At 50.6% G+C, this 21,338-nt stretch overlaps 3 protein-coding genes across 3 annotated transcripts in view; 1 reads left to right on the top strand and 2 right to left on the bottom strand.

Annotated features, from left to right (window-relative positions):
* The window catches only part of IFT172 (intraflagellar transport 172), a 43,297-nt gene extending 40,589 nt beyond the window's left edge, over positions 1 to 2,708 (top strand). Inside the window, exons 43-46 of the mRNA XM_019472860.1 lie at positions 618 to 716; positions 1,139 to 1,292; positions 2,171 to 2,262; positions 2,540 to 2,708. Of these exons, the coding sequence (XP_019328405.1) occupies positions 618 to 716; positions 1,139 to 1,292; positions 2,171 to 2,262; positions 2,540 to 2,629 (435 nt within the window). The 3' untranslated portion in view covers positions 2,630 to 2,708. The remainder of the gene's footprint in view (positions 1 to 617; positions 717 to 1,138; positions 1,293 to 2,170; positions 2,263 to 2,539) is intronic.
* A 690-nt stretch (positions 2,709 to 3,398) lies between these two features.
* On the bottom strand, positions 3,399 to 5,789 carry KRTCAP3 (keratinocyte associated protein 3). Its single transcript, XM_009282319.2, has 6 exons — positions 5,571 to 5,789; positions 5,410 to 5,469; positions 4,539 to 4,739; positions 4,112 to 4,246; positions 3,677 to 3,768; positions 3,399 to 3,485 (listed from the first exon to the last, which is right to left on the bottom strand). The coding sequence occupies exons 1-5, from the start codon at positions 5,787 to 5,789 to the stop codon at positions 3,685 to 3,687; spliced, it is 699 nt and encodes a 232-aa protein (XP_009280594.1). The 3' UTR covers positions 3,399 to 3,485; positions 3,677 to 3,684.
* Positions 5,790 to 6,657: 868 nt separating this feature from the next.
* The window catches only part of NRBP1 (nuclear receptor binding protein 1), a 47,753-nt gene continuing 33,072 nt past the window's right edge, over positions 6,658 to 21,338 (bottom strand). The window contains exons 7-17 of the mRNA XM_009282300.2: positions 12,989 to 13,072; positions 12,655 to 12,713; positions 11,395 to 11,493; positions 11,187 to 11,319; positions 10,795 to 10,897; positions 8,107 to 8,157; positions 7,876 to 8,011; positions 7,732 to 7,785; positions 7,275 to 7,338; positions 7,142 to 7,197; positions 6,658 to 6,938 (exon numbers count right to left, since the gene is read on the bottom strand). Of these exons, the coding sequence (XP_009280575.1) occupies positions 6,840 to 6,938; positions 7,142 to 7,197; positions 7,275 to 7,338; positions 7,732 to 7,785; positions 7,876 to 8,011; positions 8,107 to 8,157; positions 10,795 to 10,897; positions 11,187 to 11,319; positions 11,395 to 11,493; positions 12,655 to 12,713; positions 12,989 to 13,072 (938 nt within the window). The 3' untranslated portion in view covers positions 6,658 to 6,839. The remainder of the gene's footprint in view (positions 6,939 to 7,141; positions 7,198 to 7,274; positions 7,339 to 7,731; positions 7,786 to 7,875; positions 8,012 to 8,106; positions 8,158 to 10,794; positions 10,898 to 11,186; positions 11,320 to 11,394; positions 11,494 to 12,654; positions 12,714 to 12,988; positions 13,073 to 21,338) is intronic.

Genomic DNA, 21,338 nt, shown 5'->3' with positions numbered 1-21,338 from the left:
GAGGTGGTGGATACCCCATCCCTGGAAACATTCAAGGTCAGGTTGGACGGGGCTCTGAGCAGCCTGATCTAGTTGAAGATGTCCCTGTCCACGGCAGGGGGGTTGGACTAGATGACCTTTAGAGGTCCCTTCCAACCCAAACTATTCTATGATTCTGTGATCTCATCTGAGTTGTTCCAAGGGAAGGAAAATTACCTGAGGGGTGGAGGGCATGGCCCAATGCTTTAGCCACTGTGATACAAGACTCAGGAATCCTCCGTGCCGTCAACTCCTTCCTTGACTAGCAGGTTGGTCACCAGAAAACACCAAACCCTAGGAAGCCGACAGACCTTACTGTACCAGTCTTCCAAGTACTGTCAGCAGCTGCTGGGGAAAAAAAACCTCCCCATTTCATCTTTCCCTCCTTTGAGGCCACCTGACAAGTTGTAGTAGTACAGTGTTTCAGGGGCACACATCCTCTGACACTGCAGAGGATGGCCATAAATGCCACCTCCCAGGAGGGCCCAATCACCATGGCACTAATAGATAGGGGCATCAGTAATGCCATCCTCACAATGTAGATTGTACTGTCAGCTCCAAGGATGGTATTGCCTAGTGCTCCACCACTTCTTTCTCAGGCCATTGAAGAAGGGAACCTGGATTCTCTGGACCACTCTGATTTCCAGAGCACAGACATTCCCTTTGAAGTGCCACTTCCAGCCCAACAGCACGTGCCTGTGAGTGTCATCTGCCTTCTTCAGCTCCCATGAACACTGATGCTGCTTCAGGGTCCTCTCTGAACAGGGACTGGGACAAGGGTGGGACAGCAGGCACTACAGGAGATGGGAATGTACTCAGCACTGCCCCCTGCCCTGTGCCCCCCCACTGCAAACACACATGCAGCCCCAGTACACACATACACATGCACACACATGCACTCTTTCTCATGCTCCCCCCAATATACACGTGTGCATGTGCACGCATGCATACACTCACACACACACACCCCCAATATGCACACATGCACATGTGTGTGTACATCCTGCATGCACATTCATGTGTCCTGCTCTCCCCAGTGTGCTCCCTGGTGCTGTGGAGCAGCAGCTGGGCAGTGGCACAGCATGCAATATCAGGAGGTACGCTGGCCTCTGCCCTGCAGGAGGAGAAGCGGGAGGAGGTCAGGGACTGGGTGCTCACCATGTCCATGGACCAGCGGCTGGAGCAGGTGCTGCCACAGGATGAGCGTGACACCTACGAAGCCTCACTGGTGGCAGCAAATACAGGGGTGCGCTCCCTGCCCTGTGTGCTTACAGGTAAGCTCCAGGCCAGCTCACACATGTGCAAGGAGTACATGGTGCCATGCAGGGAGTGGGAACATGTTGCAGGAGGGGTCTGGGAGGGAGTTCAGGCTATGCTGTAAGAGGAGTAGGGAGACTGTGCAGCTGTGGGGACCAGTTCTGCTGGAGGAGATGGAAGGACCCACTTTTTACTGTGAGGGTGACTGAGCACTGGAACAGGTTGCATGGAAGTTGTGGCATCTCCATACTTGGAGATAGTCGAAAGCCATCTGGACATGGTCCTCGGCAACCAGCTGTGGCGGCCCTGCTTGAGCAAGGGGGTTGGACTATATAGACCCAAGAGGTCCCTTCCAACCTCAACCATTCTGTGTTTCTATGATTCTGTGACTGCTGTCTCGCACAGCACTGTCTAGGAGACTGCCCAGGCTGGCCAGCACTGACTCACGTGTACACATGCAGCACCTGTACCTGCTTTGCCCTGGCTCTACAAAAGCTGTCTATTCTGGCAAATACTGTCCCCCCCACTTGCACACTTCAGACAGTGAGGGATTGTGGTGCAGGACTTAAAGAGCGGGTCAGAGAAGCGGGGAGAAGGCGTGGGCCACCAGCAACAGGACTGGCTCCAAAGGTCAGGAGTGGGGTGCTATCATTTGACATACTTAGTTGGGTGTCCTTGCCAGAGAGCAGCTCAGCCCTCATCTTCCTTTGATCCCACCACTCTGGGCACCCCCTTCCTCATTCTGGTCTCTAAAAGCCGGGGTGGCATTGTTTCCCTGCATTGCCCCATGGGAACAGCCCTAGCCAGCTGGCCACGGCAGAGAGGGAAGGGGTGCACAAGGCAGGGGTCTGCTGTGGGTCTCAGCTTGTTTCTGAAGGTGTTACTGTGTGACCAGGGTACCCTGTGCTAAGGAACAAGATAGAGTTCAAGCGGCCAGGCCGAGAAGCTAACAAGGACACATGGAACAAGTTCCTGATGGCTGTCAAGGTGAGCCAGGCACCCTGTGGGGCAGGGAGACAGGCTGCGGGGTGTTCAACCCCTCATGCTGACAATAAAACATTGTCCCGCTGGGTAGAGATACACTGAACCAGGGCAGTTTTAGTGCAGCCTCCCTGTGTGCTGCTGGGTGGGGATTAACCTCACTTATAGAGCTGGAGCAGACCCAGCCCTGCCTGTGCAGCTCTGTCAGCTCCCAGGGGTGCCCTTGGCCAGAGGGTGACAGCACTGCCCCCTTGCCAGTGCCAAGGCCTCTTTCATTCTGCAGACATCCCACAGCCCTGCGTGCCAAGATGTGCTCAAATTCCTCAGCCAGTGGTGTGGAGGACTCCCGAACACCAGCTTCTCTTTCCAGTGAGCTAGACTGTGGCGGCTTTCAGTCCTGTTCTTCAGCACCCTCCACTTCCACCCCCAATAAACAGGTCTCTCAACCCTAATGTGCTCCTGTTTGTCAAGGGATGCTGAGCCCAGGAACACGTGTAGCTCCTAGGGCACAGGGCCATAACCCTGTACACATATGCCTCTCAGCCTCAACCTAGCTATGCTAAACATGTGCCCTCCGTCCTGCTGGGTGACGGTCACACTGGGACCATGTATCTGTCTGCATCCCTGTGCCTGGTGGGGGGCAAGCATGGAGATGGGCTTACACACCAGCTGCACTGTCCCTCCATTAGTAGGCCCAGCTTCCAGCAGGCATCCACCCTGGGGAGCCACTTACAGCAGCCACTGTGAAAATGAAGTTTATTTACTCAGGGAAACAACAGAGGCTCACAACAAAGGGGCTCTTCACCTTCGACTCCTTGGCCTGCCTGAGCACAGGCACAGCAAGCTGACCCTGCCTGCTCTGCAGCAGGACCACCAGGACCCAGGCCAGCCCTGGCTGTTGCCAGACCCCAGCACCTCTGTCCACCCCCACCACTGCATGTAAAAGACCGATGAAGCCTTTAGTGTGCCAGGAAGGGCCTCGCAGCTTGGGGAGAGAAGGGGAGAGTGTCTGGGGCCCATGGCACCTGCTGGGCAAAGGCTGCCTGGTGACCCTGGGCAGCTTGTGTCTGGAACCTGCAGAGTTTGTCCCAGGTGGGGTGGTGGGGCTGGGGGGGGAAAGGCACACCCCTCCCCCCTGCAGCCCATCCTACCCATGCCTACACCCGGGGCAGAAGCACGGTGCAGGTGCAACTTCACTTCGCTGGATCACAGCACTCCTGCAGCACCACCTGGGAGTGAAAGAGCACGCATGAGTGCAGGACTGTGCTGCAGGGCCAGGCATACACTGACACCTCTGGCCAGTATTTGTAGCATGTGCTTGGAAAGAGACATTTCAGGGGGCTGGTGTGGGTAGGGGCCCTCTTGACAGCGGAGCCTACTCCCTCCCATCCCCCAAGCATAGCCCATGCACTGCACTCACCTCTCCAGCTAGGCACAAGACTCGGCCAGCCCCGCCAGGAGTTGCTGCATCTCACGTGGTGGCCCCTCCTTCACTGTACTTGGCCTCGCCAGCTAGAGAGAAAAAAAAAAAGAGGTAGAGGGTCACAGGGGTGTGTGAAGGGCTGGGCCAGGTTGGGGGTCAGCGTTCTCTCAGGACAGCCAGGACATAACAGGCTTGGCTATCAGAGGGATGAAGGGGAGGGTCCCTCTACAACTACCCAAGATGAAGGGGTGCCAGTCTATCACCAAGGCTGGCTAGAAGAGGTTCAAACTTGACATTCCCCCCTCCCATTGCTGCACAGCCTGCTTGTATGGGAATAAGGGCCCAGCAGAACCCAGCACCTTCAAAATGCAGCAAAAAGGCAGCAATGGTGGGGCAGAGGCAGGGAGACCTGTCCAGATTGATGGGGCATACCTGGTCTTTGCTGTAGCTGCGTGCACAGGGCCCAATGCCCCGGAAGATCAGAGCCACCAAACAGCACCTGCCAGACAGCACAGCTTCTGTGGCCGCTAGCACCATGGAGGGGAACCAGAGCGCCAGGGCTGTGTCCTGCAGAGCAGAGGGTCAGAGGTCCCTCAGGTAGCGTGGTCCACTGCACCCAGCCTACCTGCATGCGGCTGAGCGAAGAGGCTGTGCAGGTGATGGGGGGAGAGAAGAGGGGGGGAAGGAGAGAGAGAGAGAGAAGGAAAGGGAGAGGGAGGGGGGGAGAGAGGAAGAAGGGCAGAGAGAGCATGGGCAAAAGAGAGAGGGAGTGAGAAGAAAAAGGAAGATGAGAAGAAGCAGAGACAAAAAGAGGAAGAGTGGGAGGGGGTGTGGGGGTGTGGTGGCCCTGCAGACTCACATAGATGCGTGTGGTGTTGAAAGGACAGTCGTTGGTCGCTATGGCTGCACGGGCATCAGCAGGCAGTGCGGAGCTGTTGCAGCCTGTGACAAGGTGCATGCCCCGGCCGCGAACAGTGAGGGCAATGGCCAGTGCCAGGCCCACACTGCACGCTGTGGACAGGAGGCTGTTCAACAGGGACACGCTCAGTAGGGTCCAATGCTGCAGGCAGCAAGGAGAACACATGAGACTGGGGCTGCCCAGAGCTGGGGGAAATGCCAGGGCTAGGCACTGCCACTGCATGGGACCAGGCACACCACGCCGCTGCATGCCCACTCTGCAGGGTAACGAGGATGCTGGGAACCCCACAGATGTTTGCCCCAAGTGAGCACATGCAACCTCTTGCCCCTTCTAGCATGGCTCAGCCCTGCACTCGGATGAGGCTTTTGCACCTTTGGCATCATCCTTAGCCCCTCCCATGAGCCCAGAGGCACCAGACAGCCCCCTCCCACAGGCTCCTATGCCCGGGGAGCCCCAGCACAGGCCCAGCTCTGCTGAGAGCCGAGGCCCCCACCGGCAGCAGCCTTGCCTCATGCAGGCCCACCCTGCGTGAGCCCACAGAGAGATGCCTGACCTCGGCTGCAGCTTTATCCACTAGCTGAAGCACTTCTGCCCCAGGACGATACCCAGTACCCACGCTGCTGCCCACCCCCCCTCCCGGTGCTGCCGGCGCGGCGGAGCCGGTGCAGCAGGGGACACCCACAACCCCGCAAGCCGCCGAGGCGGAAGGAACTACCGGGGACAAGGTCCAGGGGAGCGGCTGCCGGCAGGGGCTGAGCCGCGCCGAGGCCCCCGGCCCGCTCGGCTGCTGACCCCGCGGCCCCGCACTCACCAGGGCTGCCCGGGACAGGTTGTGCGACACCAGGATGGCGACGATGCCCACGGCGATGCTCTGCGGAGAGAGATCCGCGCTCAACACGCGCCTCAGGCTGGGCCGTCTCCCCCCTCCCGCGGCCCGGCCCGGCCCCCGGCGCCCGGCCTGGCCGCTCTCACCAGCAGCCCGGAGCCCACGGACACCACGTTGGCCACCGCGTACTCGGGGGTGATGGCGCGGCTGGCGCCGGCCACGTGCCGCAGGACCGAGCCGTGCACGATGGCGCCCAGCACTAGGCTGCCGTGGCCCAGCACGATGAGCCCCAACCCAGTGCGCATCAGCCGCCGCGGCTCCGCCAGCGGCCCCGGCCCCCACCGCCCCCCGCGCCCGCCAGCCATGGCCGCCGCCACCGCACGAAGAGCCGCCCGCAGCCGGCACCGCCCCAGGGCAGGCCCGCCCCGCCCCGCCCCCCCCTCGGCCCGGAAAGAGGCAGCACTCGCGTATTTACAAAACAGTTTATTAAAAATAGGAAATGATAGAAATGAGATGCAGGAGCGGTGCTGCGCCCAGCCCCGCAGAGGCGTGCGGAGCCGTGGGCTTAGCCCCGCCAAGCACCCCGAGACTGGAAGTGGGGGCCGCGGGGGCAGGCCTCAAGCACTGCCAAGGGGACCCGGGGCAGGCAGGGCCACTGCAGCCCCCACCGCCCCAGCAGCCCCCATGCCTGCGGCGCCGGGTCCCATGCTACGCGCAGCGGCCCGCGGTGCACAGGGACCTAGGGCAGCAGACAGCAGGGTGGGTCGGGCCGCGCTGGGCTCAGAAGGCTGCAGGGGACACAGCCCAGTGTCAGCACACACCGCAGCCCTGCACCTACAGTGCATGCCGAAGTGCAGGGCTGAGCGGCTGTGGCAAAAAAGTAAACAAAGTGCAGCCAAAGGGGAGCAGAAGAGGCAGGCAAAGCGCCAGGCAGGTGCTATGGGAGCCCGGCCACCCCTGGCTCCCTCTGCCCGGGAAGGAGGGTAGTGAGTGTTGCCAGAGGCAGTTGCAGAGTAGGGCGCAGAGAGGGGGCAGGGCTTAGGGGCTTGCCCCTGCTTACCTTTAAATAAAAAAAAAAAAAAAAATTCTGTGCTGTGCAAAAGACACTTTGTACAATTCAAACAGAACAAACTCCATGCACATGAATGGGGCTACAGAACACCCCAAGCCAGGACCCGGCTCCCCGGCACCACCTGGCAAAATCCCAACAAAAACAGGGCTGGAAATAATACTGATGCGCAAAGTCCCCTTTAATAGGTGGGCAGGGAGGATTGTCACTAAGCCCAGCCACGGCACATGCAGGATGAGCTTCCAAGCACTGCAGCTGGGGTCTTGCTGATGCCCTACAGTGATGGACAGACACAGAGGGGTCACAGGCAACAAAGCCACACTGGCCGCCTGGGAGCCGAGGGGTGCTAAGATGACACAGTCACTGCCGTCAGGGCTCCGTTCCGGGTGTAGTAGAACTTGCTGAATGCCTCTTCAAGTAAACAGGTAAGTCTGCTCTGGTCAGCCTGGGAAGAACAAGCTACAGTGAGCGGTAGGCCCAGCCCGTGCAAAGCTAAGAGCTTGGCTGAAGCCTGCCAGGGCATTGGGCAGGGACATGTCTTATTTCTCCTACATCCCCAGCTAGAAAAGGACTGGTCTGGCATAAACCATTTAAATTTGAGAAAGGAATGCAGATCTATATCCCTACATGAGCCCCAGGCCTGCTTACCTCACTGATGAATCCAAGCTGGACCAATTCAGCTGCCAGCTCCTGGATGTTGTCATCTGCAACACAGGAACAGGTATAAGTCCCAGGTCTGAGTGCACTGCTGGCCCCAGAGCATGGGAAGAAAGGTACTTACTGGGCTGCAGGTCACAGCTCAAGTGTCGATTCAATTTGTCTTCCAGTTTTAGCAGCAGTGTTAACTGCAGAGTAGAGAAGTTCTCATGAGTGACTGTATGGTGGCCACAGCCAGGAGCATCCCCAGAAATCCCCATCAGGATAGGAACCACCCCCCCCTAAAGCCCCACAGGAGTCTAACAGAACGACCACATCCAGTTCCATTCCAAACCACAGCCAGCAGCACCATCCTGCGGAGGACGCCTGAATCTGGGGGGGGGGCCGAAAACATTTGCTACGTGCCAGGTCAGCCACAGGCATGGGCCTGGATCTGGCTTTGGGCCCCAAAGATGGCAGCTACGGCAGCAGAGGGTCACACCAGGCACCAGCAGCACATCAGCATGCTGGAGCCACTCGCTCTACACAGCTGCCCTGGTACATCCCCACACAGCATGCTCAGCCAGATGATGGGAACATACATGGTGCTTCACTCCCTCCTCTACTGACTCAATGTTGCACTGCATCAGCACCACCTGAAACAGGAGCAGAGACACCCCGTGACTGACTGCTGCTGCACAGCATAGCTGCCTGGGGAGGGAAGGAATGGAGCTCCCATCTCTCACCTTGCGGGTCTCCACCTCAGCAGGCTCTGGAGTCGGTGTTTTCACTGATGGTGGAGCAATGGGAGACTTCACCACTACTTGCTGGGGCTGCTGGGGTCGTGGCATCCCAAAAGCTGTGAGTGGGTAGATACCATTCCTACAGGAAAGGAGCAGGGTCTGAGGTTATGCCTCTCCTAAATTTTTCCAGTCTTACACGCAGTCAAAGTTGCCCTTTAAAAAAAACCCTCTTACCTTACATCCTCCAGGAACTTGTCCAGCTCCAATGCCGGAGATTGTGAGAAGCTGAGGGGGGAGGAGGAAAGTACTGAGGTGAGACGTCATCTAACAGAACCATCCACTCAAGTCTCTTCAGATGCAATTTCAAATCCCCATGTCCTAGACTATGGCTGTGTCAGTGGGCAGGATGAGTACGAATGGAGGTGAGACAGGCTCCAATCTTCCTGTACAGGAAGCAACTATTCATAGAAGCTAAGGATGAGGCAACATTTTAATTATGGCAGAACAGGTATCACCTCCCTGTAGAGAGTTGTCCAATGCAAACAATTATTTGGAAGCTAGCCCAATAACACCATGTTCCTAGCAAGCTTTTCCAAAGACATCTGTTATACTGGACCCATGAAGTCTGTGTCCCATCTCCAGAAGAGCAAGGGCACTCAGCACCGCAAAGGCAAGAACCTCTGCAAGCAGCTGATGGCACAGTATGACCAGCCATATCACTCCAGACCAGAAACTAGAAACTACACCTCAGGATTTAATGCCTTGCCCAAATATTTCTCACTGGAGTTTGGGATACTTTTGTTCCCTTTGTAATTTCTTTCCCAGATTGCTCGTTCAGCTTGGTGGCTTCTTAATGTAGTGTCCCAGAGGAAGTCTTCCTACCAATTTGTTTTTAATTCCCCAGCCTCTAATTCCATTGAACATCTTCCTTGCTGGTGGTAGATGGAGGATAGTAAGCACTGACAATCCCTCCCCTTTGTACCATAACTTGTCATATGTCTACTGCTCTTCCTCTTTCTCACCCTCAAGAACATACAGTTCCTCCATGTGGTGACAATCATTTCCAGCCTCTTGGTGAAGTCAGCTCTCTGATTTGCTCCAGGACTGTTCACAAAGTTTGCCACTTTGTACATGTACATTGTACAGGTAACATCTTTAGACATTTCACTCAACTACCATAACCTTCTCTCCCATTGTTTGGCACCCTGATATCATATTTGCTCTCATCTATAGCTGCACAGCAGTGCTTTTTCAACAAGCTGGAAATGGTCTTTTCCTGTGGTGTTACTTCACAGCCTTCTCAGGCAGAGAAGCAGTTCTTTCTCTAAAGCAAGCTATTATTGTCTTTTGCACAGCACAGGGAGTTAGCAACACCAGAATAGTTCACAGTGAGTACCTCATTTCTTTCTGGTTCTGACTAACAAGGAGACACAGATTCTCCTACTTTACTAATTCCCCAGTAAAACACTTCCCTCATCACCTTAGTCAGTTCAGCTTTTTAGTGTCCACTTGACCACAGCTTCTTTTAGACTGGTTGCAACAAAAACTTTGAACTGCCAGTCTCCTCTGTGCCACTGTCTTAAGACTGCTTTGAAGAAATTCAGAGATTAGCCAGAGACTGCAAGCTGCTCAAATCCTGCCATGATCCCCCCACCAAGTGCTTTGCTGTTCCATCAGATCTGGTGTAGGCTGCACATCTGCCTCAGTTTCCCAAGACCATTCTCCAGCCCTTTTCAACACACACAACCTCTGTTACTTTCCCAACACTACAGTAGTAGTTTTCACCAAAAAATTACAATTTTTTCTAGCAGCTCAGTTTGCGTGGCACTCTGATGAATCATCTGGAAATGATGCTCTCTGACATTTCAAGTCATTACTATGCTTTCTTTTTCCTTTTCCAGAACCTCTGAGGTACTGCACTACCAAAAGGCAAGTCCCAGGCTGGCATATGCCAGATAGCCAATCCTCTGCAGACTGAAGTCCAATGTATGTAAATAATCTCTCTTGCACAGCTTTGGCTATTCACTCTTTGTCCTCCATTTTGAACCTTTAATTAACAAAAAACATTCCAAAGGGAATTCAATACTCTTATTTATTAGCGCTATGAAGATCAGAATGTCAGTTTTTAGAAAGGTCTATATGGCACAAAGAGCTTCTCAAATGAACAGTGCTTTTTTTCCTTGTCATCTTGATTACTTTTGTTCAGTAGCCTGAGCATCCCAGAATGCTGGGCTACCCTGGAAGCACCCTGGCATATGGAAATACAGTATCCACATCTTAGTCTTTTCAGCTAACCCTTCAACTAGCTGAGGTTTCATTATCCAAAATTTAACGTCACTTTTTGGCACTCTACTTGCTCCATACATATTACGGTCACTTACTTAGGGAGCCACCTCTGTAGCTTAAGTGGCTGCTATGTGTTACTGATAGCTGCCCAAAACAGCCTTTCCCTTTGCATATTGTAGAATGAGCTGCTCCATTAAGAAAACACTGAGGAACCACTTCTCCAGCATGTTGGACTCCACTTGACAAGCCTGTGATTGGTCCAAGTCATTTCCCCAAACTGTTCAGCCAGGTTTTGCTAAGGACTGTTCCAACTACAGCGTGTTAATTTCCCACCCCTCCATCTGGGGAACAATTCACATCTCAGCTGTACAGAATGTGTTCACAGAACACGGGTGCAAGGTCTTCTTCCACCCAGGAGTTACCCGCCACGGAACTTTTTGTGCCCAGACAGAGAGTGAATGCTCCTTCACCAACAGCACCATCAGCTCCCTTTTGTTTCCCAGTTAGTAGTGAAATACCGACACTAACTTGAAGGGAAGAGTCCCAGGCAGATCCTTCAGTGCTCACCCCAGTGCCCTGGCACCTGTTCCACATGCACCTGAGCAGCCCCCTCCAAGCACACCACAGGGTACTCACATCATCTTGACTCCTTCCCGGTCTGCATGATTAATCTCTGCCAACACTGCACTCATGTCAAGGTTTTTGGTCATTTCTTCTAAAGCATTTTCAGGAATCATATCTATTAAAAAAAAGTTACGACCTGAACAACTGCAATTCCTTTCCAACCTAAGAAAAGCAATAAAAAAACCCAGAGGCTTTAGGCTGTTAATCTCCCATGCGACTCAAGAGCAGGCAGGGCACCATATTCCTCCAGGCTCTGCAGTGACCACAGCTCTGTTTCACAAGGCCCTGGTCCCTGCCTGTTAAGAGTAGCATGAAGGTCTTGGTTTCCAGCATGTCAGCTGTACTGACAACTTAGTGAAGCTTTGCAGAACACGAGATGCAGCACCCTGGGACTCCATACTCACGCTGATGTCCAACAATACAGTGAGCAGCCAGTAGCTTTAGTGATGGCACCTCAAACAACGCCTGATGAAAAAGGAGCTCTCGGGCAGTAGGACGCTTGCCAGGGTCCTGTTCTAGACACTTCTGAATGAACTCCTGAAAGACAAAAATTGCATGAGACCATGTGCAATGCCAACACGTCTGCAGGGGTGCTGATCCCTCCTTGCTCACCCTCTGCAAGGGGTCCTCCAGCAGCTGGATGGCACTGTTAATGGCCTCCTGGGGCACATAAGACGACTCTCCGTTACCCTGTATTTCCAGCACCGCCATCTGCAAACACAAAGCAGCACATCAGACTTCACTGAGAATTACTGACTACATTGAACAGAGCTCAAGCAGACCACTGCCAAGCATGAGATCATAACAGCCAAGTTGTTTGGTGCTACTTAAGGTCACAGTTTGTGGAGGCAAAGAGAGAATGACTGCCTCATTATGATAGCTTGTTTCTAGCACCCTAACAGATTGCCAGGGAGACCTGAAAAACTATGCCAGCATCACCTTAGACAGTAAGTATCCCCATTTTGAATCTCATGATCCATTGGCCTGAACTTCTGCTTAATAATTCCCATCCTCTAATGAAGCAGTAACTGGATCACTGCCAGAATCTGACAGTGTCCCTCCTGGCTGTATGAATAGCTCTGTATTACAGGCAGAAAAGCAAGCACACAACACCATCCGGAACTGGCTCCAGTCACACATACACAAATTCCCAGCTAGGAAAGGCTGGCAAAAGATTCCAGAGAATGTCTTAAGATTCAGCTCAAGTTTGGCTTCTTAAAAGTTGTGTGTTTCCACAGTTCTCTTCCTGCTTCACTTTTGGGATGTGCAGCATAGGTTCAGAATACTTTGTGTTGGCTCTGACAATTCTTCCCAGAAAATACTCCTACCAACAACTCCCATTTCCTAGACTCGGACCTACTGATTGCAAGGACAGAGGAACCAGTAAGCTGCTAAGATCAGGTATGTCAGACTCACACCTGACTGCAATCAGCACCTGTATCAGGTGGGGACAGGCTGGCCCAGAAAAGTTATGGACTACATCTGTCCTCTCCTCCAGATACCACAGGAAGAACAGGTACCCCCCCAGAAGGGGAGTTTTGTTCTCCATGTACATTAAGTACAGTTTGTAGCAGTGACTGTTCCCATCAGCCAGTGGGTCAGGCTTCAGAACTGGCCAAGACCCACAGAGTAATGAATTACACATTAGGAATTTCAGAAAGAACCACACATTACTGAGCTATTTACTTCTTAGTAAGGCATCTGGGGCAGCCTCGATAGGGATCCCTCCAAGGCAAAGTGCATTTGGCTGAGAGAACAAAATGCACTTGTTACCAGGCTAACCCACCCATAACCACAGCATCTCCACAAAGCCATCTCCTTCCCTCAAATTCATTCTCTCTCTGTCCCATAGCCAAAGTGTTCCACACTCACCTCCAGTGCACACATCCCAAAGGAGTAAATGTCCACAGCGGTGGTGACGTTGGCAACTTCTGTAACACAGAAATAACGCTCTGTTATCAGGCCATCCCCGCATTCAGCAGTACCAGCAGGACCACCTCTGTATCAGGCTATGATAATCCTGCAGCCCTCTCTCTCCCCTCTGCCATCAAAAGACAGAGGAGTTGGAACATTTAAGCAGGCAAATAACTCAAAACTGTTAATGTGACATCTGTCATGAGCCTGTAGCTGAAAACAAGATGCAGAACAGCTTGGAAGCATTAGTAAGGCCAACAAAACCAGGCTTGCAGCTGTAGCCACACCATACCTCCATATTCCGGGGCAAAGAAGTGCAGGTTCTTCTGCTCCTCACGACAGGTCTTCACGTGGTTGTTAATTGTGTCCGGTGCCACTAGAAGAAAGTCATGAATGCTTAGGATACAGGAAACTGTAGCCCATCCCTGACTAGATCCTAGGGAACACATGCAACTCCAGGGCCCTCTGGTGCCCAAAGGGGCAGCACAGTGGAGTTAAGTTGGCCCTTCATCAGTCCCTCATCTCAGGTCACCTGCCCTGATATATTTCTCATTGTTTCCTTGCCTGTGGATCAACTAAGGTAGCTTAGCATTAGTCTCCAAGAGCAAACCTGGAGACCCCAGCTTCTGCTGAATGGGAAGACAAGCTGGGAAGGACTCCCTGTTGAAGTGCAAGTCCTGAAAGCACCTAACTTAAATCAGATCTATAGCATTTGTCACAAGCAACTCAACTGTAACAGAAGCCCTAGGAACAGCCAGAGATGCCAAGATCGCTGCAATTAGTCACCACCTCAGGGCTCTAGGAGAGGGATAAACCTACAAAGCAACTCTTCCACATATCAGCAGGACACTGGTGCCAAAGTGCCTCAAGACGAAAGTCAAGCAAAGCTGCTGAATGAGGAGAGATGACCACCCTGACAGCAGAGGCCTCCCAGCAGCCAGCACCTCCACAGCAACAACCACAAACCACTCAGAGCTACAGGGAGGGAGTAACTCCCAGCCACAAGAACAATGAGCAGAACCCAAGTATGGACTCCCCATGAAAGATAAGCCTTCGGGACAGCCACCTCTGAAAAGATTGCAAACAACTCTCCAAAACTAAGCAGCTGGCTCCACCAGGGAAAAACACTGAGGCAGGCAGGGAGCAGAGAGTCACCATCCCATCTGAAGCTCTACTTCCACCCTTGAACAGGCCCAGTCCCACAGTCACAGACCCATCTCCCACTTTGTCAACCTCCTGGACAATCACAATTGGTCCTGGTCTGTTGTCCTGGTTTCGGCAGGGATAGAGTTAATTTCCTTCCTAGTAGCTGGTACAGTGCTGTGTTTTGGATTTAGGATGAGAACAAAGCTGATAAGGCACCGATGTTTTAGTTGTTGCTAGGTAATGCTTACACTAGCCAAGGACTTTTTAGTTTCCCATGCTCTACCGACTAAGAAGGCTGCAGGTGCACAAGAAGCTGGGAGGGGGCACAGCCAAAGAGGGCAGCGACTGCTGCTCAGGAACTGGGTGGGCGGGCATCGTTTGGCGGGTGGTGAGCGATTGCACTGTGCATCACTTGCTTTGTGTATTATTATTATATTATTATTATCATTTTATTTCAATTATTAAACTGTTTTTATCTCAACCCACAAGTTTTTCTCACTTGTGCTCTTCCAATTCTCTCCACCATCCCGGTGGGGGGGGGGGAAGGAGTGAGCGAGTGGCTGCGTGGTGCTCAGTTGCTGACTGAGGTTAAACCACGACATCTGTACTGCTACAATGTGGACTTACATGGGACATGCCAAACCGCTTGTATTTTTCCAGGTGTTCCTCGATTAGGGCAGGACACATCAAAGAGGATTCCCAGTTGAATGAGACTGAACTAGTTCCCAGCCTCAGAGGAGAGATGTTCTTTGGGCTCTAGTCAGACAAGAAGGATCTTCCTTAATAACTCAGCTCAACCTTGCTGTGTGGCACATACCAAATCATATTATCTTATTCAAGCACTGGAAACAGAGCTTGCTCCAATAGCCAGCATCTACTTTTCCAACCAAGTGTTCACCAGTAGTTTACTGCTTTTTGTTCTTGTGCTAGCTCTTATCTTGGGAGTCCAGTAAGATTACTTCATTCCTAGTGCTTACGTCTTTACAGACACCAGCAGGTCATCTCAGCTTCACAGCACTAAGTAAAGTAAGCCAAATTCTTTGTCTTCCTCTTAAGACCTGCTCTGCATTTTCCCAGTAACACCGACTGCTTTAGAGGAGCTCTGGCCAGGGCCATGCACAATCACATCAATTCTTTCTACTGAGGACTCTGCCCCAATGAATCTTAACATTGCACACTACACAAGTGGGTCAAATTCCTCTCTTGAACAGCTAGTAGACGCCAGATCCTCCTCAGTTCCCAAATGATGAGCTCTGGACTTTTATGCAGCTTTGTATTTTGCAGTACTGAGTTAGTTACAACTGGAATTTGTCCAGTCCTCTCATGTCTTCCTGTGCTTCTGGAGGATATCCTGGCCTACCTCAACACCACACATTCCCCACATTTCTACTAACAGCCTCAACATTAATGAGATCAGTGCCTGAGAGACTCCAAACCCCTCCAGTGGGGCAGCCCTTTTTCAGCTTCTACCCTGTCACCATGCCTCCAGCCAGTGCCTGACTCTACATACAGGGCAAATCACCCAAGGTTTGCCCAGCACAGCAGGTTCTCATACTGGGCCTTCTAAAGAGGTTCCCAGACATCCACAATGGAGAAGTCCTGTTAACTTACTTTTGTCTACGGGCAGTATCTGCCTTAAGTAGCCCGCTGTGTACGTCTGGTCTATAGGTGGCTACTAAGAGAGGAGGGGCTACGCCAGATCTTCTCCAGCAGCTGGATTTCCTCATCATTACTGCTCTTTCCTGTTTCCTTTCTGTAGATGTTTTGACCAAGGAATCAAGATGAGGTTTAACAGTACTGGCCCCTCCCCCCCGTAATTTATTCTTTTCTACTCAAAAGAACAATTCACCACTGTAAAAACAAACAATTTAATACTGTCAAATGAGGTTTTGACTTCATAAAAAAAACCCAACCAAAACAACACACACACACACACTGCCATTCATGACTTTCAGAACTTCTGCTGGAGACTTGCAGGAACTAAAAATAATTTCTCCTAAATCTATAGTATACCTCTGGTGGGCATGAGGGGTGGAGATAAGGACAGCTACAGCCCTATGAAGGGCCAGAGGCTGATCACATCCAGAAATGCAATACTGCTGCAGATGCACAGCCATCTGAATACTGTGAAGTTTTTGATTAAGAACAAATTTTTCCTCAGAGTGACCAATACCATTAAGATTTTGGCATTCCCCTGAGGCCTAGGCTGTAACAATCATAGGGTCTCGCTGATTCCAAACGTGTCTGTTCCCTGCCTACAAGAACTATTACTTTGTCCCAGTTTTTGCAGAACAGGGTATTTAAGACTTCAGAAACCCTTCTGCTCTGAAGTCTGAATTTTATTTTTTTTTTTTTATGGAATACTGGATGTCTTTGTGCAGCATGCAGTATACATGAACTATCAAACAAGTGTTTTTGTGAACCCTGCTAAACCTAACATCTCTCACATGCATGACAGCCTCTGACTACCGGGAACTAACTAGACAATCTGGGGATATAAAATAAAACTTATAAAATAAGCCTTCTATTCGTTCTGCCTTTCTTATCAGTACAATGGATTGTAAGAGTAAACAGGAACCCCAAACCCATCTTCAGCTACGCAGCTCTGTACAGAGGTCTGGCAACCACCACCAAGATCCTCCATGTAGCTGAGCTGCTGCTAGGGCAGCACCGCTGTCTGCCAGGGCCAGACCCCTGGAGAAGGGCAGAAGCATCAAGGCCTGCCCTGAAAGAGAGGCACTGTCAACAGTGGCAGTGTTGCAGAAATTCAGCACATGCCATGAAGTGTTGGACTAATGTCCTCAGGCAGGAACTCTGGCACGGTGCTACCCAGGACAACACTATCCTGCCAAACGTGGAGCAGAATCAGCCAAGTATAAAGTCATCTTCCAAACGATATTTTGAGTAGCTTCATTTTCCAATGTGTCTTTAAATACTGTTTCTACCATGTGTTGGATGGCAAGGGCCAGTTCACTATCCAGCCATTCTGTCCTTTGCTCCTGGGCCCTGTTTAAGAACAGGGAAGAGGCAGTAATCAATCACAAAAAGGCATTATCAACAGAAACCTTAGCCAGTGATGTAACATAGGCACTCCCATACCAGAAAGGCAAGTACAATGGAATCCTAGCCCAACTTCTATCTATAGCGGCTGTCTGTGCCTCATTAAGGACTTGATAATAAGCTTATCTGCGTCCAGGTCCTATGGACATTCTGCAGTGGCACCAGCATTTCTGGAAAGAGCTGGGCTTGCACTGTCTGTGGGAACTTCCAACTCAGACACACAGAAAGGCAGTTCTGAATTTGCTGTTGTGGGTCATCCAGGGACCTGTCCCCACTGATATTCTGGTCCTTGTGCCTCCAAACTTGCAGAGTCCCACTGGAATTCCTCAGCATGTTTTTCTGTCACTGTTGCAGAGACTGGCTCTGCAGCTGGGTTTGATTAGCCACACTTGGCAAGCCTTTTTCCTGTTGTAGCAGTTTATATCACAGGTCATGTGCAACTTGGCTGGAAGTCACATGCATAACCTCGCTCTGTTACTGCAAAGCTGAAGCAATGCAACATTAGAGCAATGGCGTAAGACTACCAGATTCTTCACTGTACGCCGTAGAGCTAAGCAGAGGCGGCCTTGCCAGACACATATCTGTTCCATTCATCACTGTGACAGCAACAACATGATATTGAAGTCAACTCTGAAAAACTCACTGGAAGCCATGTTAAACAAGGCAGACCAAAGTGCTGTTATGCCTCGTGACAGCATTTTAGAAGCTGGGACAAAAAGCTTTGGTTTTGGTCTGGTCTAGTCACTATTGTAGGTCCATAACCTTAGTGTGCAAGCCACTTAGCACAGATAGAGGCTTAAGAGGAGCTTCACCTGAGCATACATTTTAAAACAAACTCTTAACTGTACAAGATAAGAATACACACTTCAAGGTAGCTCTGACACAAGCTCTTCCAACTGATTTGCACGTGGTTGCTATCTGCCATCCACTACTATATCTAGCGATGACTCTTAATTCTGTGAATGATCAGATGTATGAAGGCTAAGGACAGTTATGTTAAGCAAGACAAACAATGAAGGTCAAAAAGGAATGCCAGATCACCAACATTAACAATGAACATGCCTTTCTCAGCCACAGAGAAGACAACAGCAAGGGGCAGATTACAAGACCTAGCACCACATGACTGATCAGTCTGGTAGGGAATTAGCAAAGCAAAGATGAATTTTAGAAAAGGATTCAGCCAAATGTGGTGTCCAGGTAGGGCAGACGATAGGAAGAGATGTGAAGTACAGTAGAAGGTAGGACAAGCAACTTGCCTTTGGCAAGCTGAACTCAATCTGACAATAAAAGCATAAAGAGAAATAATCAGCATTACTACAGGAACATGCAGAGCTTGCTAAACTTCTCAAACCCTCAAGGATGTGCTAGAGCAAAGAGCTCACCAGGGTAAACAGACAGCTCATCAGAGCACCCATCAGTCATTAGGAGTGTCAGCCAAGAACGCACTTGGTGATATTACTTCCCAACTGTCACCAGTGGCAGGTTTTAGCAGACATGTCCAATCAAAGACTTGCCCTTTTATTTAAACACTACATGCTGCAGAAGACATTTTCCTCTTGTCCTGTGTCCAATTCACACCCACCTTTGTTCTGCATTCAACACTTTCTCCTTGCAAGTAGGAAAGATAGTCTGCCCAACAGTCCTTCCTTTCCTCCTGAAGTAGCCATTGAACCACTGGGTCTCTTGCAAATGCCTAAGCATTCTCCAAAGCAAGAGTGTATTACTCCACTCTTCTAGTAAAGTGCTCAAGTACACTGTACTCCAGATTTCAGTAGGCTTAGAAAGCAGAGGAAAACAAGATGACAGCGAGAAGGATCAACAATTAACCTTTAAGACTAGTCCCAGGGTTGCTATGCAATCGAGCAACGGGACGATTAACCACCTTACCTATGCTGCACTGTACCAGCACCACAGGGACCCAAAAATAATCAACTGAATGCAAGAGCATCTGTTTGCAACTATAAAGGGATGGCCACAGGGCCAGAATAGGTATGAGGCCACATTATTATCCCCTGCAGTCACATGCTCAAAACATTTTCATTACTGCAAAAGGGTATAAGACTGCACAAAACCAAGATATTTCACAGTTCACTTCATTTGCACACAAAGATGACAACTACATTTTTATTAGGGAGGGCAAAGCCTAGAAAATAAGCAACTAGGAAGCTATTGGAAACAAAAAGCAGCATACAGCCATTAAACACTGAGTCAAACAGGAAAAGCAGTGACAGATTTAAGTTGATCACAGAACACAAGCATCCTACAGCCCTGCAGATCTATATCAGGGGTAAACAGTAAAGGGGTACACAGAGGTAAACAGTGCAAACTTATTTGCAACACTGGGTCCCCAGAAGCAAGAGGATTTTATTATTTTTAACAGTTGAATATCTAATGAGATGAAGGGGCAAAGAGGTTCAGTACATGAAAAGTTCACTATATACAGTTACCAGTGCGAGATAACAGCCCCCCAGCTGCTTACATCTATGTTCATTCTCACCACATCCATTGACATCGCTTCTGAGTAATACAACTAATCTCTGCTTAAAACATTGCCCACATTTTACTTCAGCGAAAATACTGCTGAAGCAGAACCAGTGGTACTTGCAACAGAGAGCTGTTATCATACAAAAATTCATGTACTTTGAGAGAGGTATCCTTCTCCACAGAAATTAATATAGAATCATAAAATCATGGGATGGTTCAGGTTGGAAGGGACCTCTGGAGGTCACCTTGTCCAACCCGCCTGTTCAAGCAGGGACACCCAGAGCCGGTTGCACAGGACCATGTCTAGACAGCTTCTGAATAGCTCCAAGGATGTAGACTCCATCACCTCCCCGGGCAACCTGGGCCTGTGTCACCCTCACACTGACAAAGTGTTTCCCGATGTCCAGAGGGACCCTCCCATGGCCCAGTTTGTGCCTGTTGCCTCTGGTCCTGGCACTGGGCACCACTGAGAAAAGCCTGGCTCTGTCCTCTTGGCACCCTCCCCGCAAGCATTTATACACATGGATTCAATCCCCCTGAGCCTTCTCTGCTCCAGACTGAGCAGTCCCAGCTCCCTCAGCCATTCCTCATAGGAGGGATGCTCCAGGCCCTTCAGCATTTCAGTGGCCCCTCGCTGGACTCTCTCCACTATGTCCATGTCTCTCTTGTACTGGGGAGCCCAGCACTGGACCCAACACTCACCAACGCTGAGTAGAAGGGAAGGATCACCTCCCTCCACCTGCTGGCAATATTTTGCCTAACACAGCCCAGGATATCATTAGCCTTCTTTGTGGCAAGGGCACGTTGTTGCTCATGTAAATATGAAGGCATACATATGAATGATGGGAAGGAAAATGATCATGCTGTGTCAGATTTCTTGCGAAGTGGTGGATGATATTTTTATGTTTAAATAAAAAAGCATTCGGAGTTTTAAACTGACATGTTTGACCACGTCCATTACACGGAAGCAGAAAGTAGGAGTAGGCAGAGCAGGAAATGCAAGACTGTAGACACAAGAACAGATAAAGAGGACCTGTGAGATAAGTACTTGTCAATCCTGGCTGCATGCAGGCTCTTAAGCAGGGACTTAGAAGCTTAGTAGCACTTTATCTGGAACAGTTCATGATACAAACAGCTTCATTCCAAACAAAATGTGTAGGGAGATTTGAAACCTGCACACAAAACCAAGCTCTAAGTTCTAGACCAGAGGAATGAAGGTCCTACGGACCAGGCAAACCCCTGCTTGGGTTGCATCATCTGACTGCAATACAGTATTTATACCAAAAAGATGAAGGGGCAGCATGACTGCCATTCTTGCTCAGTTCTTTCACAACTGAAACGGCAGGGCACTAACTGCAGTAGCCTCACATCACAGTGCAAGAATTACATGCAATCAGAAAAACAAGAAAAGACATTCACTGAAATGCTATGGACTAAGCTACTCTCTTCTGGGAGTAAAAGACTCCCCCAAAGGTGTACACTGAAAAACAAAGTCCTCAGAAACATGGCTATGAAAATTATCTTATGGTCTGAGCAGCTCTGCTTAACAGAAATTTGGATTGAACCAGTATAAATGCATATTCAATTAAAATGCAATTAGGGTCCACAAGTTTGAGTATTTCAAGCTCAACATCCCTGAATTTCAGACTTCACATCTCTGTGATTTCCGTTGTTTCACAACGTGCCAAAGTGAAGCTGCGCAAATGACCTTGGAAGACTTAAAAAGCAGAAAAGCTCACCCCCTGAAAGCAGAAGCTCAGCCCACATGCCTCAAGGCCTAAATCACAAAATTGTCTAGGTTGGAAGGGACCTCTTGAGAATAGAGCTCAACCCCCCTGCTCAAGCAGGGTCAGCTAGAACAGGTTGCCTAGGGCCGTGTGCGGTTTGGTTTTGAGTATCTCCAGGGAGGAAGACTCCACAACCTCTCTGGGCAACCTGTTCCAGGGTTTGAC

The sequence above is a fragment of the Aptenodytes forsteri genome, unplaced genomic scaffold, assembly GCF_000699145.1.
Source record: "Aptenodytes forsteri isolate BGI_AS27 unplaced genomic scaffold, ASM69914v1 Scaffold261, whole genome shotgun sequence".
Taxonomy (NCBI): domain Eukaryota; kingdom Metazoa; phylum Chordata; class Aves; order Sphenisciformes; family Spheniscidae; genus Aptenodytes; species Aptenodytes forsteri.
This window is presented reverse-complemented; position numbering and strand designations above follow the sequence as displayed.